General features: G+C 41.0%; 1 protein-coding gene across 3 annotated transcripts in view; it reads right to left on the reverse strand.

The window, feature by feature from the left end:
* Positions 1–17,292, reverse strand: part of LIMS1 (LIM zinc finger domain containing 1) — a 140,882-nt gene that overhangs the window by 108,555 nt on the left and 15,035 nt on the right. For 2 of the 3 annotated variants that reach the window (XM_073351000.1, XM_073350981.1), the window contains exon 2: positions 13,153–13,343. The exons of the other annotated variant lie outside the window; for it this stretch is intronic. In XM_073351000.1, the coding sequence (XP_073207101.1) occupies positions 13,153–13,197 (45 nt within the window). In that variant the 5' untranslated portion in view covers positions 13,198–13,343. The remainder of the gene's footprint in view (positions 1–13,152; positions 13,344–17,292) is intronic. 3 annotated transcript variants of the gene reach the window in all.

The raw sequence follows: 17,292 nt of genomic DNA on the forward strand, positions 1-17,292 counted from the left end.
AAAAGTGGTCGAGCCTGGATTAACTTCAGGTCTTAGAATTTATCCTTTCTGGAATACTGCACCTATTGTCACCACAGGTTTGCCAAAAAATAGGAACATCTTCAAAATAATTAACAGTGCATTAATATGAACATAGGAAATATTAGAAAATCCCAAAATCACATACTTGCCACATGACATAAAAACATAAGAAGTTCTGAATTAAGCATTCAACAAAAACAAGGAAGTTACTTCCAAAACTTACTCTGTCATGTCCAAGTATTGCAAATCTCCAAGAATGGAGCAGTATTTTGGATACAGCACACAATGGAAATAATTTAGAAGAGTCTAAGTCCCAGATCTACATTTCTTTATTTGACTGTCATCTTCTGATCAGGACAATATCAACAACATATATTTATGTTAAGGGATAGCTTAGTGGGTTGGGAGGGATAGCTTAGTGGGTTTAGCACTGGCCTGCTAAACCCAGGGTTTTGAGTTCAATCCTTGACGGGGCCATTCTGTGTGACAGTTGTTTTAAAAATTTTGGGGGGAGGGATAGCTCAGTGGTTTGAGCATTGGCCTGCTAAACCCAGGGTTGTGAGTTCAACTTGAGGGGGCCATTTAGGGATTTGGGGCAAAAAATGGGGATTGGTCCTGCTTTGAGCAGGGGGTTGGACTAGATGACCTCCTAAGGTCCCTTCCAATCCTGATATTCTATGATTCTATGATCTCATGTGTATACTCACGTGTTTCCTTTTCCTAACATTTACCAAGGGCATAAGATTATTTATTTTTAAAAAGTGTCACTCTGTTTGTCCAGCAGACACTTTTTCAAACAGTAGCTGTGATATAATTTTAAAAAATACCGAAAAAGGCACCAGCCCAAAGTAAAGACTAAGTGCAGGCAAAATGTTTTTTTAAACAAAAGTTGGACATTTTTCCATAATGTTATGACAAAGCCAAAAGCTTTTGCATATGTAATCACACATGGGAAAGTAGTTTAACTTCTCTCATCTCAATTTTAGACAAGAGATGCAGAGAAAATTAACAAAAAACAGAACAGATCAAGAGACAGAGTTTTAACATGGAAGTAAATGTCTTTACAGGAGTTCCCAGGAGAGGAGTGCTCAATGGTGGGCTCTCAAAAGCCCCTTGTATTCAAAAGCACTAATTATGTTAGTGCAGCTAATGCAAGTACCACAGTGGTCAGCATTAGAATGGTCAGAAGACAGCCCACTGAAGTCAGTGAGTGGAGTTTTAGATGCATAAGGAAGTCAGAACTGGGCTCCTAAACCTCAGGTTTAATCCAGATCTGTTTATTCCTGGAATCAATACAAGAGATACACTTTTTAAACACAGATTTAATTATCCAATACCCCTTTACACTGATTAGAAAAAAGTACAGTAATTCCTAAACCAGAGGTTCTCACTTGCTGTACCTCCATTTCAAATGTGACTTTAAGAATTCAAAATTACATTCCACTCTAACATGCTGTAAACAGATCAACAAAAAGTTTCTTTAACAGCTGGGATCTCCATATCCTGACATTCAACCTACAGGCCTAACAAGAAATCAGCAAAATGCTTGAAACCTTTGGCTTTTACTACCAGGTGTCACTAACAATGAAAGAGCAATTAGACACTGGGACTGAAAGAGAAAAGTGGGAAGAAAAGTTGAGGGGGGAAAAAGGAAAATCTTCTGCTTCGACTTGGTCAAATCACCTTCCCCTCTCAGCTGTGCAATTTGTACCATCTCAGCTCCTGTGATGTTGTCATATTATTAGTTTACCAGTCAAATAAAATCCTTCCAACCTAGACAGGATCTGAATTTCTAATGCAAAAAATCTACAAAAAACTGCTTCAGAAACCATCATTAAAAATCATAAAGAAGGCACAAGGGTTTCCAGCTGAACTATTTTTAATTGTGAAGAGCCACACTAATATACATATTTGAACCCCTCTGTCTCTAAGGTGCCACAAGTACTCCTTTTCTTTTTGCGAATACAGACTAACACGGCTGTTACTCTGAAATCTGATAGCTGTGTCACCATTATGCATTATGTTTGCTTAGATTAAGAACAATAGCAATATTTTTTAAAAATCTTGATTAATGAATATATGGACTGCAGCCTTGACTTTAAACAAAGCCTAATAGTGTATACCTACCCCGAGGAGACATTATACAACATAACTGACTTGGAAGAAAATTGCATGCATATAATTTCATTGCAGCATCAGTTATTTCTGAATGAAGGTGGCTAAAGAGATCTTTACAATCAGGTCACGATTATTATATTGTTTAGATTGCTGTAGCGCTCACCATGTGCTAGGCACTTTCCCAAACACAGAGAAAGACCAGTCCATGCTCCAAACAACCTGTAACTAAGCGGGGGGGGGGGGGTGTGAAAGATTGGGGAAACGGATACAACCTACTAACAAACTCTTCCCAGGGCTATTGCTTTAAAACTTGATTTGCCCACTGTCTCACCATTCATGACCATGCCAGCAAACAACTCAGAAAACTAAACTTTGATAAGTCTCTCCCCATCCACACATGAACGGAGCCTACTCCTGACTCTGTCACAGACTTGCTGTTTGATCTTGGGCAAGTCACTTAAGGCTACATTCACAAAGGGACTTAAGCAGCGTGACACTGAGTGTCTTGGTGCCAACTTTTTGGTGCCTAGAAAATCACAGGAACAATACTGAGATCCACAAAGCCAAGTTAGGCACTAAGTAAGAAAATAAGATGGGATTCTGGAGAATGGGATTCACAAAAGCCAGCACAGTAGGCCAGGAGCCACTTAAGAAAGTTAACTGGAGACGCTGATGAGAGGGATGTGCTAAGCCCTGCCCCTTTCACAGAGATAGGTACAAAAGCCCAGGCTGTAGGGAGGTGGCTAGATCTCTGCTACTGATCCACAGCCAGGAATCCCTCTCTGATGTTGCACTCCATATGCTTTGTGAAAATATGCTTATAAATGTGTAACTGGAATATGCTTTACGCAAAGGGTCTCTTGTAAGGTATCATTACAAAGTTTATAATCTATTGTGTTCATCCTATTTGTTTTCATGTATTATTTCTGTGTCTGGACTTAGAAGAATAAGATATAAACATGTATTACTAATGTAAACATATTAAGTAGAAGCCATAAAGGGTGCTTTAGAATCAATTGGTTGTAAATGGCTCTGTTTACTTGTAAGCCTTTCTGCATATGTGGGTGCCAGCCAGTGAGTATTGAAGTCTCACAGGACATGTGAACACGTCACCTGGTACTGAAATCCATCTTAAACCTGGTGCTTCTCCATTTAGAAGGAAGGGTGGGAATCCAGAGAGACAACAATTCCCGCCTTGTGCCAAAGATATAAAAGGGGGTGGAACAGAACAAAGGGGGCTGCCAGTCATGAGAAATCCCCCTAGTTACTACCTGAGCTGGAACTAACAAGGACTGTACTGGAGAAAGGATTGGGCCCAGATTAGGAAGCAGTCTAATCTGTGAAAGAAGCTTATTGGAACATCTGACGGTGAGATTTATCTGTATTCAGTTTCTTAATGTATTAGGCTTAACTTGTGTGTTTTGTTTTATTTTGCTTGGTAACTTACTTTGTTCTGTCTGTTATTACTTGAAACCACTTAAATCCTACTTTTTATACTTAATAAAATCACTTTTGTTTATTAATTAGCCCTGAGTAAGTGATTAATACCTGGAGGAGCAAATAGCTATGCATATCTCTCTATCAGTGTTAGAGGGGGCAGACAATTTATGAGTTTACCCTATCTAAGCTTTATACAGAGTAAAATCAATTTATTTGGGGTTTGGATCCTACTGGGTGTCTGGGTGCTGGAGACAGGTAACCTGCTGAGTGGTTTTCAGTTAAAGCCTGCAGCTTTGGGGGCACGGTTCAGACCTGGATCTGTGTTGCAGCAGAATGGAGCGTCTGGCTCAACAAGGCAGGGTTCTGAAGTCCCAAGCCATCAGGGAAAATGGGCTCAGAGGTAATTTCAGCACATCAGGTGACAGCCCCAAGGGGTCTCTGTGACTGAACCCATCACACCCTCTTCTGGAGTGAGGGAGCTTAGACACCTGAGGTGTTTCCTGTGAGAATGACTTAGGCAGGCACCTGCCTCCACACAAAATGGAGGGCAGAGAAGGAAGGAGTGGGAGACCTAGGTTCAATTCCCCCATCCCAACCCCCTGCTTGAGAGGGAGAAAGGAACTGAAGAAAGGTCTCCCAACTCTTAGAGTGCTCTGAGCTCTGGGGTATTCTGGTGTGGTGCTCCCTCAGTCTCTTCAGTTGAGTCTTTTCCACTGTGTATACACACTTACAGAGAGAGAAAGTGAGAATAACTGTAGCCCAGTGATTCAGGAACCCACCTGGGAGATCAGGATCCAGTCCCCCTGCTCCAACTCATAGGCACCAACTCTGTGGGTGCTCCAAGGCTGCTTAGCACCCACCGGCAGCTAGCACCTCCCGCCTGCTGGCACCCCTCTGATCAACTCCTCCCTCCCCTTCTCGCCTGCTGTGATCAGTTGTTCCGGCAACACACAGGAAGTGCTGGGGAGGGGAGAGGAGTGGGACAAGGGGGAGCACTCAAGGGAGGCAGGGTGGGTCTGGGTCAGGTGGGGTCAGGGCCTGGGGTGGGGTTGGGTGGGGGGTCGAGCACCCCCAGGGCCCGGAGGATGCTGGCACCTGTGCTCCAATTACTCTTTCATTACTATTTTGGAAAGACATTAACTCAACCCTTACTACCAGGGTAGACTTTCAAAATGACCTGCAAAGGAGAAAAAAACCTGGGGCTTGTGCCCTTCTTTCTGATTAATAATGATTGTATCTGAAGCAGGTTTTTGTGGCTTTTTGTATTAACAATTCAGATCCTGTCTAGACTGGAAGGCTCTAATTTGACTGGAAAACTAGTACTATTACAACCTCACAGGAGCTGAGACAGTACAAGCTGCACAGCTGAGAGGGGAAGGTATTTTTTCCTCTCAACTGTTAAAACTTTCAAGGCCCATCTACACACAGTGTTGCAACAAACGTGTTTACATCCGTACAACTTGTTCCTGTAAATTTAAAAATGTAGGCTAAACACACATAAAATTAACATCGTCAGTCGTATCTGTACAACTGTGTTTGTAGGCCTTATCTTTCTCCAGGATTAATTAACATTTTGGATAAAGGAAACTTCGACATTAAACATTTAAGACATTCACCTCTTCAACTAAGCTGTCAAGAGTTCATAGCAAACATCCCCAAGGCATTCCAGGGGAGAGCAAATTCCTCACCTTTCTAAAGAAGAAACAAACAAACAAAACAAGCAGGGGAAAACATTCATAAAAACCAGATTCACCATTCAGGCCTGTATACATCATCATGAAGAATTAAAAACAAAGACCTTTGCAAGTTATTTTTTAAAATGACTTTGCCATGCTTCCCTATGCCTCTCCACCCCACCTGGTCTCTGCCACATGTGTATCAGTAAATTCACTGGTAGAGGTTTATTAGTCATTAAAATTCTGTCCTTAATTATCTGCCCTGGTTATCTGAATCACTATGAGCACTGGGATACAAGTATTTCAATTTTAATTTTGGGGGCAATTTTATCTAATAAATTATCTCGCAGGAAATGTACTCCTAACCTGCTAGAAAGAACTTGAGCAGCGTTGGTCTATATTTCCATTAAGTTCCCAAACTCACATTCCAGAATACATTCACTACAGATTTACCCCAGGTGTTGGCTGCCCCATCCTCCTTCAATCTACACAAAAAAAGCCTCTAACTCAGGCCTGAGGGTACATTAAGCCAGGGTAGCTGGCACAGCCAAAGGTATAGGCTTGAGCTCAGATTTCACTTCAACCTGGACTGGCAACCCACCTACACTGCAGTCAGGATGCAGGCTAATCAAGCCCAGGTGCTATTACTCCTCCTATGCTATCCCACAAGTTTTCCTGAGTTATATTTCTTGTCTATCTCCTCCTTTAAATCACGTACACCGACCCAGCATTTTAACCTCACATTTGCTTGTTCCATTCCTGTTGTGCTTCCACTGCATTCGAACAGAGACACCACCAAAGAAATCCTCCTATCATGCTGCCAGTTGGCCAAAAACTAATGCCAGTCTTCTGGTAAAGCTGTGGTGTGAGGTCAGTAAGACCCATCATTTTGGGGAGCATGCCCCAAATGACAATTTTATGAGTGGTGGACACAAGGAAACGCAGAGGCAGAAAAGTCATCTGAGGGCGCCACGAATCACTTGGTGGTTTGTCATGATGGAATTCAGCCTGCATTCTCGTTAGAAGCCCTTGCTGCTAAATGCTGTTCACTTTCTCCTTCAGAGCTGTCCGCATTAATAATGAATAGCTCCATTTGGAAGTTATTTACATAAAGTACTATTCTTGTATCATTATTGCCAGACAGCAGCTCCATGCTAGGCGAGAGAGAAAGATGGGGGAGAACATCCTGCGAATGACTTCAGAGAGCAGCCCAGTTTAATGCACCACGAAGAACCATGGGATAGCCTGCCAGAAACCCATCCCAGCATATATGAGCTAGTTCAGCAGCACTGCAGCTGCATGGGTCTGACACGGATAGGACTGTGCAGTAGGGATGCTTGGTGAGACAAGTCCAGGCTAACTCTGCAGTGAAGATGTACCCTCAAAGGTGCGACTGAGAAAGGGGCTCTACAGAATGAACTCAACTAAGGAGCAAGCAGTAGCATTCTGGTCCGCTTACTGCAAATGATCCGCAGTTAGGTTGTTTAAAACCAATGAGTGAACAAAAGCTGCTTGATTTCAAATACTATTTTATGCTTTTTTTTCCTCATATATATTTCTATTTTAAGGCCACTAGTTAACAGTGTGGCCTGTATACTAGAGCCTATATTTTCAAAAGGAAAAATAGCAAAGAGTCATTTTTTAGAGATGTGCCTGTTAAAACATACATTTTTGTTTGTTAGTGTTGGATCACATTAAAGAAGTTCTGTATTAAAATCACAAATGAGTTTGATTCCTCATAGTTTAAATTCCAGGGTATTACTAATTAAGAGGTCTCTTGGGTTTTGGTACTGTTTCTCTCCCTCTATGTGTGAAATTTGCAAGCTGCTAATTGTGTTAGTACACTCTAAGACAGAGTCTGCTCTCAAAGCAATTCTTTGTAACAACAACTACTCACACAGAGAGAGACTCCAAGCAATACTCTGTAACAATAGAAACAGCACCCAGAGACCCCCCCGCCCGTTTGTTGTATTCATCTCGCTTTGTTAACAATTGTGATTAAAATAGAGATAGAGGATTTATGTGGATGGATGCTTTGTGTGGATAATAACTGAATGATCAGGGAGGTGCCAGCCTAAGAATCCAGTGTCCATCGGCTGAAGAAGGCGTCAAGTGGAAATAACCAGAGGACCCCGGAGGGCAGACTGGAATCCACCCAACAGCCTCAAGAATGGGAGAACCAAAGAACAAGATAACATCTGGCAGCACGGAGCCATCAGGAATGTGACATCTGCTGATTGATTCAGCAACAGCATGATGAAGCAATTCCCATAGACTGGCACAGGAAGAAATTCCTATAAAAATGGACTCTAGAAAATGAGAACTTTGGGGTCTGATTCTGCAAACCAACTTCCAGGAGCATCAGATGAGCATCTGACAAGGCCCTGCTCTCTCCTCATGTCCAGGCCACCTGGCCAGTGGCTTGGCATGAGCAACTCTAAAGCTGGTAACTATGATAACAACCTTGCAGAACCTGTGTGTGTGTATCAATGAACGTGTGAATAAATATGAAATTGAATAGAATGTTATAGCTATAACTAACTGCTTACTATGATTCTTTCTGTATTCACAGTAAATGTGGCATTTTGCCTTTTCCCCTTGAATAAGCTCCTGCTGGTTTTTATTTTATTGGTATAACATTTGCACAGATAGCGCAAAAATGGCTGGACAGACTTGAGCCATTAGAGAATATTTGCTCTTTTAGGGAATAGAATAAACCGTGATAAGCTTCCCTTCAATTCTGTAAGAAAAAGCTGTACCTTTATACATAAAAAATTGATTAAGGGCAGAAAATATACAACAGATCATGAAATTCCAATCTTAATTCATGCATATGTTGTACTCTTTTTGCTACAAAGTACAACTTATATTTTGAACTTCCTAGATTTCATTTAGTGTGTGTCACAAATTTATCATTATTTAAACATGGGTAGAAGGACTTTGTATTTCAGTTTGAAGAAGATACCATGAAATTGCCTAGCAGAGGGAGTTTTGAGTTCAGAAAACACAGCTACAGTTTCTAGATAACAATTGACTAGAAGCAGTTTTCGACACCTATTTCAGCCCAAAATTATAGTGCCACAAAGCTTGTTACAGTGATGGGACAATCCATCCTGCCAACTAGCAGCCATAATTTTCAACCATTAAAATAATTATGCTAGCAACAGCAATTTACTTTAAAAATCTCTGCATGTTTCAAAAATTGTAACATTGTTTTAGAAAGATCGGTTTCCTTATTATAGAACGAAAAATTATGCAAAGATTGTGACAGAGGCTCTTTGGCAAATGGTCCTCTATTTTTTGCAAGTGACTCATCTCAGACTTGACAAACTCACTACACCAAACATGTCTTGCAGGTTATCTGCCCATAAAGGGTAGCATGTAAGAAATCTACAGAAAGGTCGTAATTTGTCAAGATTCCTAATCATTGCAAGAGGTATGTATGGGTTATATTTAAGGAATAATGTAATTACATTGAAAATATGCTTGGTGGATATGGAGTAAAAGTAGGCCAACAGGGGATAACGTCTCAGCGCTTGTCTACACATCCATCCATGCAGCTGTAGCGCTTAGCGAAGATGCGATCTATGCTGATAGGAGAACTTCTCCCATTGGCACATAGGTACTCCACTTCCTCCAGAGGTGGTAGCTGTATCAACGGGAGAAGTCCTTCCATTGACATAGTGCTGTTTACATCAGGAGTTCAGTCAGTATAACTGAATCGCTCAGGGGTGTGGAATTTCCGCACCTCTGAGCAATGTAGTTATAGCAGTATGACAAGTCTGTAGTGTGACCAAGCCTTAGTGATGGCCAATTCAAACAGGAGGGAGTTTTCAGCACACTCTGGTTAGCTGGTGATGTAATGCAAGGCTCAGTGGTCTACTATGCTCCATCCCTAAACTTTAAATTAACTTTAAAACTATCAGAAACAACTGAAACCATGTGGAGGTAAAAAAGGAACATTACAACAGACTGTCACCCTGCCTATGAATAAAGACAAATCACTGTTTCAGTATATCAAAGGCTGGGGAAAGACAGTTTCTTTTTAATGAGAAGACATCTTGAGGAGCGAGTGTTCTCATGAAAATTGGATCCTGGTTCCTGTGAAGCCAGCCAGCTCTGCAACAGACTGACCTTTGAAGGGGGATAAGTGGAGAAACATACTTTATTAGACAGGAAAGGTAGCTACTGATAAGTGTAGACCCAAGGTCGCATTTTATAATTTTGGTTTATGTTGTAACCATTCGTTTCCATCACTCTTTTTTCTTTCTACTAGAATCTCTCCCCTTTCTTAATTAAACCTTCTTTTATTTTATTACCAGTGCTGTGTGTTATACAGGAGAGGTGGTTTAAGGTAAAACTGGTAAACTGGGAAACACTGTATGGTAATGATAAAAATACTGATTTCTTCAATGCACTTTTGTAACTGAGATTCAATTACACCAGAGTCATAAGGAACTGAAATTATTTCCTTTTATATTGGATTGACTACAGAGTCTTTTTAAAATGCAAACATCAAATCCTTAACCAGCATTAACCAACAGGGGTGTAATTAATAACTTTAATACATAGCAACTTTCTTCTTCAATATGTTTTATAAACTAAGGCCCTAGTCGAGTGATCAGATCTATGCAGACCGACCCTCAAATCAGTGCAAAGAGTTTTGTGATTACAATGGGGCTCTGCCTGAACAAAATGTTTGTCTGTATAGCTCTGAAGGCAAGATTGGGGCTTAGGGTACATCGCCAATGTGTTTTAAAACCCATGGCAGCAAGTCTCAGAGCCCAGGTCTACAGACTCAGACTCTTCCTAGGATGCTAAAAGCAGCAGTGTAGATGTTGCGGCTCAGGCTGGAGTTCAGGTTCTGAAGCTCAGGGAGGCGGGTGTGCTTCAGAGCCTGAGCTCCAGCCCAAGCTGCAATGCCTACATAGCTATATTTAGCGCCATAGTGCAAACCCAAGTCTGTAGCGTAGACTATTTAATGTATATGTACCCTAAGAGGCATGGTCCTGCAGATACTATTTAGTGTAGTGCTCATCGCTGACACTCACTGACTATTTTTCACAACTGTCAGCTATGATACAGATGTTCCTAAACTCCCAGATCATGTGCTCGAGCCACTTACTTAGGCACAAATACCCTGTTAGTGGAGTTAATGTTTCATTTTCTGACTTGGCAATACTCAAAGTATGCCTTTTTTCATTTGTTTTACACTAAGATTGTGAAACTCTGAACTTTGTTTATGCTCCATGTGTTAGTCACTAGAAGTATTTTACAGTTCATTTTTGTTGTCTAATTGCAAATGCATTCACTATATATTCTCCAGCACTGCATACTTCAATTAAATGCTATCAGACTGACGAGCCAACATTTGTGCTACAATGTGGGACATCTAACTAATTTTGAAACTTGACATCCTGACTCCAAATGTGAAACTTTCTCCTTTGTGCCTGGACCTAGGGAGCAAAATGGTGTAATCTAGTTGGTGATTTCATGGGAGTTGGACTCTTAATAAGAAGAGCAAAGAGCAAAACTAATAACTGTTAAAAATGACACACTATGGACAAGATCCAGCCTTGATTTCATTTGGCTGACTTCAGTGAAGTTACCCTGAGGTGAATTTGATCCAGTACATTTCACTTTTTTATTAAATTGAGCAGTTTAGACTAAAGAATATCTTCATACTTTCAACTAACAAGAAATCACTCACAACATTACAATAATGTTCTTCACATTTGTTTAGGGATATTTTAAAACAACAAACCATTCTTTGCAGTAATTACCGAAGCTGTTTCTACTTTGGCACATGGCTAACAAGGATGTGAACGGACAACAAGACATATTATAGTACTAGGAAGTGCTTAGTTTTGTAAATTACAGCTGGTACTTAAAGAATTATAGTATATAACCCCATGAATACGCAACTCTCTTCAAGACTGCTATAACCTGCTGACTAGAAAAGATGAAAGAAACTCTTACCCCAGAAAGCTAGGATACAATCCAAGTATTTCATGGCTAATACGTTCCACATCAGAAGCATAATTTACAGTGGTTCTCAAACTGTGGGTTGGGACCCCAAAGCCTGAGGCCTTCAGCCCTGGGTGGCAAGTCTCAGGTTACAGGCCTCCTGCCTGGGGCTGAAGCCACTGGACTTCGACTTTGCCCCGAACCCCACCCCACCACCCAGGGCAGCAGGAGTTGGGGCAGGCTCAGGCTTCGGTCTCCCTTCCTGGGGTCATGTAGTAATTTTTGTTGTCAGAAGGGGGTCATGGTGCAATGAAGTCTGAGAATCCCTAGAATGCATTAGACTTGGAGCCACACATGGAAAACTCAATCTGAAGGCTCTCAAGAGTTTTCATCCCCACACGGAACACAGTTATTTTGCCTTCTATGCCAGAGACCCACGTTCAGTCTCTAACGAGAGGTAGGATGGCCTACTGGTTAGGGTCCATTTATTCTTTTACGTAGAGACTGTCTGGTTTGGCCAATGTACATAGCAGAGGGGCATTGCTGGCACATGATGGCATATATCATATTGGTAGATGTGCAGGTGAACGAGCCTCTGATAGTGTGGCTGATGTGATTAGGCCCTATGATGGTGTCTCCTGAATAGATATGTGGACACAGTTGGCAACGGGCTTTGTTGCAAGGATAGGTTCCTGGGTTAGTGTTTTTGTTGTATGGCGTGTGGTTGCTGGTGAGTATTTACGTAAAAGAATAAATGGACACAAATCAGATGTCAAGAATTATTACATTCAAAAACCAGTCAGAGAACACTTCAATCTCTCTGGTCACTCGATTACAGACCTAAAGGTCGCAATATTACAACAAAAAAACTTTAAAAACTGACTCCAACGATAGACTGCTGAATTGTAATTAATTTGCAAACTGGACACCATTAAATTAGGCTTGAATAAAGACTGGGAATGGATGTGTCATTACACAAAGTAAAACTATTTCCCCATGTTCCACCCCCCCCCCCAACTGTTCCTCACACGTTCTTGTCAACTGCTGGAAATGGCCCATCTTTATTATCACTACAAAAGGCTTTTTGTTTTTTTTCCTTTCTCCTCCTGCTGGTAATAGCTTATCTTAACTGATCACTTTTGTTATAGTGTGTATGGTAACATCCATTGTTTCATGTTCTCTGTGTATATATATCTTCCTACTGTATTCTCCACTGCATGCATCCGATGAAGTGGGTTTTAGCCCACGAAAGCTTATGCTCAAATAAATTTGTTAGTCTCTAAGGTGCCACAAGTACTCCTGAAAGATTTTTGAATGGCAGTTTTGACATTATCCCATTCAATCTACTTTTAACATAATTATAATATTGGCTGTATCTTGTGATAGAAATAAACTGCATATACTTGTAAATATACAATAATTTTTTAAAAGTCTGAGTTCAATCACGTTTTCAGGAATGTTTACAGCTGAAAATGTGTCTCTATCTACATATTCTCTGGAGTATTTAAAAGTAGCACAGGAACTCATCATGAATATACTCACTTGACAGATTACTCCAGCTCCCATGAAGTCTACTGCAAACACCCGTTACAATATCCTTTGCTACAATACTGTCTACAATGTCTCTGAAATTCAGCATTTCACAAGAGCAAGAGACACAGCACAAATGTATTTTCATAGAATGTAGTAACCCACCACCCAGTTTTTCCTTATGTGGTTTAACTTTCACAGGAATATTACCATCAATAATGCACCATACACAATGCCACAAAAATAAATAATATGCTAATATGAACAGCATTTGATTCCTCAATGTAATGCAAAAATCTGAAGCCACTGAATGAAGATATATACCATCAACATTTCCCACCAGACACATACTCATTAAAGTTCCAATAACAACAATAAACTAACATATATTTAAACATACATTGACGTGTTTCTGTTTTCTGTGCCCCTTGTAATTATAAGCCATTTAGGATTATGATAAATGAGGCTCTCCTCCCCTTGGATCCTGCAACGAAGTCATAAAGCTGAATTTGTTAAAATTAGGTCTGTGGCAACAGAGTGATGAAGTCCATACAGGAGTAACTTCACTGCAAGACCAGGCAGAAGGAGAAGCTGGAATGGGATGGAGAAAGATCTTATTCAAACATATCTTTAACAAAGCAAGCAAAATATACAAACAAATCTCTAGGTTGACAAAAATGCTTTGTGTGTAGGTGTTCTTATTTCAAATTCACCGCAGCGCAAAAGCACACTTTTGTGTACAACTCTGCTCTTGTTGTAACCTGGGTCTTTTCAGATATCTTAAGGAAGACCTCTCTCCCACCAGAAACTATACGCTTATTCCACATACTTCCTCTATAAAAAAAAGTTAAGAAACTTATAGCTTTAATCTGTCAGGTTTCATACCTTGCATACTCCTAAATATGCAGCTATTTATACATGTTCTCCTGCAACAGGATATTTACCAAAATTATAGATTTTGTAAGCAGCGGCCACTTTGCACAATCAGTTCTGAACTTGCAAAAAGGCAAATCATTCCATACAGTATGCATAATAATCAATTGGTCTCACTCAGCTCAGGGGTGCCCAAAGTTTGTCCATTAGTTTATAACAGCTATCCCCACACCCAAGATGCCTTGAAAAGCACACACATATGGCAGCTGAATTCCACTACAGTCTCAACCACAGCAAGAACAATACCTCCACTCTCCCACCTGCTATTACTATCTGTCAATTAACAATATTGTTCCATTTTGCACTAGGGATGTAAAACGTTAACCAGTTAACTGATAAGCATCAGTCTTACCGGGAATATATTCGGTTAACATTTAAATGCCTAATGTGCACATTAAAAATGCCGCAGCAACAGTATTTCATAGTGTATGTGGAACTAGGTTCCGCATTGTTAGGAGTCAGGACCACTGCTATGGAACTGACATCGTAGGTGTGGGAACTAGGGGTGCTGCAGCACGTTTTACACAAACAGGGGGCCCCGGCCGCAGGGCCGGCAGCTGGGACCCGCGTAAAATGTGGGGGTGTTGCAGCACCCCCTGCACCCATAGTTCCCACTCCTATGTTGTGAACTCGTTAACGCTTAAATGTTTAACCGATACAATTTTAATAGCTTAAATGGTTACTTTTGTAAAGCACTATTTACATCCCTATTTTGCACCAGTGTTTTTCTGTCTGCCAGTGTCTCAGACCTCAGGCTATCACCTGCCTCATGGTAGAATCAGGTGATTCTCCCACTCTCAGACAGGGCCTTGGACTGCAGTCCCCTGTGTATCAACCATGACTACCTCTGCAGGACTGAGTTATCTTCAGTGCTTGCAGTTCTGTTCTCTCTAGGGGGAAAGGACAGCAGTATCCAGTAGCCACATGGCCCTTTTAAAGCAAAGTATAATTAAATTAGAGATTTCAGAGAAAACAGACCTGAAAAAGACAGCAGTCCATACATATGCCATCCTCCACACAGCCTGTGTGTGTGTGTGTGTGTGTGTGAGCCAGTCCTCCTGATAGCCCAGGATGACTGACCTCCCCTCCTCTCCTGAGAAGGGTTTTTAACTGTTTAGTGTTCTTTTCATCTCTTCCTTCCCAGCACTGGCTGAACAGCTGTGTCACTATGACCTGGGGCCTGGAAGTATGCCATTGTCTTGTAATTGCCCCCAATGTTTGCTGAGAGTTGCTTATCTATAACTATTGTGTTTTTCTTACCGCCCTTATTAAACTAGAGCAATCACATTCATACAGGAAAGTCTTATAGCCCAACATACAATAACTTCTCCTCCCTGGCCAGGTCACATGTAGTGTTCACAAAATTATTACATCTCCTCAAAGTTCTCAGATTATTACACAGCAGCTTCCCATCCACAGCACCAACCATGAACACCATCCCCAGTGCCCCCAGCCATTCCCCCACTGTTTTAGGAAGCAGCCCCTGGAACTCCTGGAATTGGGAAGGAGGCATGCGGGGGGGTTGGGGTGGGGGAGACACGACACAGCCCACCCATCATTCAGGCTTGTGTGCACAGTGCTTAAAAACTTACAGTTCTAATATGAAAAAACACTAAAATGACCCTAGATCCAACGTTTAAATAAAACAGAAGCTGCCCACTGTGCCAGATCTACTTAGGACCCACCTCCCTACTTAATTTTTTTTAAAGACAGTCAATGTTTATTTAAGAGATATCAGTCAACGATGAAAAGTAGGAATTCCATGGACAAATTTCAGCCAGCACCCAAATTCAAAGATTTCCTATTAAAAACTAATAAAGAGAAACCGAACATTCTACACCCAAAATTCAAAGAACATAAAAAATCTAACCCTGTGTACCATTTTACCAGAAACAAAAAGGAACTTACGCCACAATTTAAGCCCATTTTAGAACACAGCTCGAACGGTGGAGCTGTTATCAGGCACTTCTATAATGCTCAAATACGCACCATTTAAACATGCGTTAATGACACACCAAATTTCTGTTCTGAGACTACAGAAAGCACGGTCACTTTGGGCCAGTTTACACTGGCAACGCCAAAGCGCTGCTGCGTCAGCGCTTTAACGTGCCTCATGTGGTTCTGGCACAGCGCCAGGAGCTCTAAAAAAAACCACCTCCGTGAGGAGCGCGGCTCCCGACACGGGGGGTGTGGCTCCCAGTGCTGGTGCACTGTCTACTCTGGCGCTTTACAGCCCTGAAACTTGCTGTGCTCAGGGGGGTGTTTTTTTACACCCCGAGCAAGAAAGTTGCAGCGCTGTAAAGTGCCAGTGAAGACAAGACCTTTGCTTCAAAACATTTTGTCACTGCACAGGCTATCATCATTTTTCTGGTATCATTTGTCTCCCAATGTTCTCCAGCTGATGAAAAAAATGAACTAACTGTGGTGTGTAACAGGTGTCAGAGTTAACTAAGACCAGCTGCACAATCTCTTCATGGAGAGTCTTTTACAGCCAATTAAAAATTGCACAGTATTTTCAAGGTGTTTCAAACCTTTGGGTAGCAGTGGAGCTCAATTGGAGGATTACTTTTCTGACTATATGCAGAAAACACATTATTGGCAATGCGAGTTATGCACACAGAGTGAGGGCAGAATACATCCACAAAGGAACTCCAAATGAGAAACAGTGTTGCCAGCTTTTGAGGTTTTGCCATGATAAGCGTTATAATATTTGGTGTTTTTCCTGCCCAGCTGCTGGAATAAATGGACTGTATGAGAATCTCAGCTTTCAGTTTAAAAAGGGAGTTACTAGCCTACGTGGCTGTGGAAAAAGACATGAAAACTTGACATGAATACACTGTAAGGGCTCCAAAACAAGGAGGCAAATAAAAAGAATCCAAAGTGTATTTTAAAAAATAATCCTGTTATTTTTAAACCAAACTCACAATTGCCTTGGTGTTGGCAATATTGGAAAGCAACTCCCTACGTCTCCCAGGTTTTCAGCGTTCTTGCCAGACAGCAAAAATATCTGATTTAAAAACAGCAGAAACTTCGAAAACATAGTGAAGTTAGTTTACCTTGCTGCACTCTTAAGTCTAGGAAGATGAGAAATGCTACACCAGATCAGATCAATGGTACATTGAATAATCTGGTGCCTGGTCACTGAAAGAGCTTCAGAGAAAAGAACAAGAAACTCCATTAACAGACGATGATGATAATCTCTCTACAGTAAAAGTTGCAGCTTAATCTAAGGCTTGTTTTATGCCTTAAATTTTAAAGGTTATATGCCACATATATATAGTGTCAGTTGTCTGATTCTTCAATCTCTAGATTTTGTATGTAATATACTACTGCTTTTAACAAAACATAACAGATCAGAGCCTTCTTTTGATTTGGCCTTTCATCAGAACTTGTCATGGTGGACAGGCCCTAAAGATGAACCACTTCCTCCATTTAGAAAATCCCTGTTTTTAACTTTGACAATATTAGCAGTATTTAATAAATCCTGGTATGGACAAGAATAATGCAGGCTGCATTACAGTGGGTGGGGAGTCTTAAAATTATAATTTGGAACAGAACAAAAATGCAGAGGAATCAGAATTTCCAGAATGACACACACAGCATAAAA

The sequence above is a fragment of the Lepidochelys kempii genome, chromosome 1 (assembly GCF_965140265.1).
Source record: "Lepidochelys kempii isolate rLepKem1 chromosome 1, rLepKem1.hap2, whole genome shotgun sequence".
In the NCBI taxonomy this organism is placed as follows: domain Eukaryota; kingdom Metazoa; phylum Chordata; order Testudines; family Cheloniidae; genus Lepidochelys; species Lepidochelys kempii.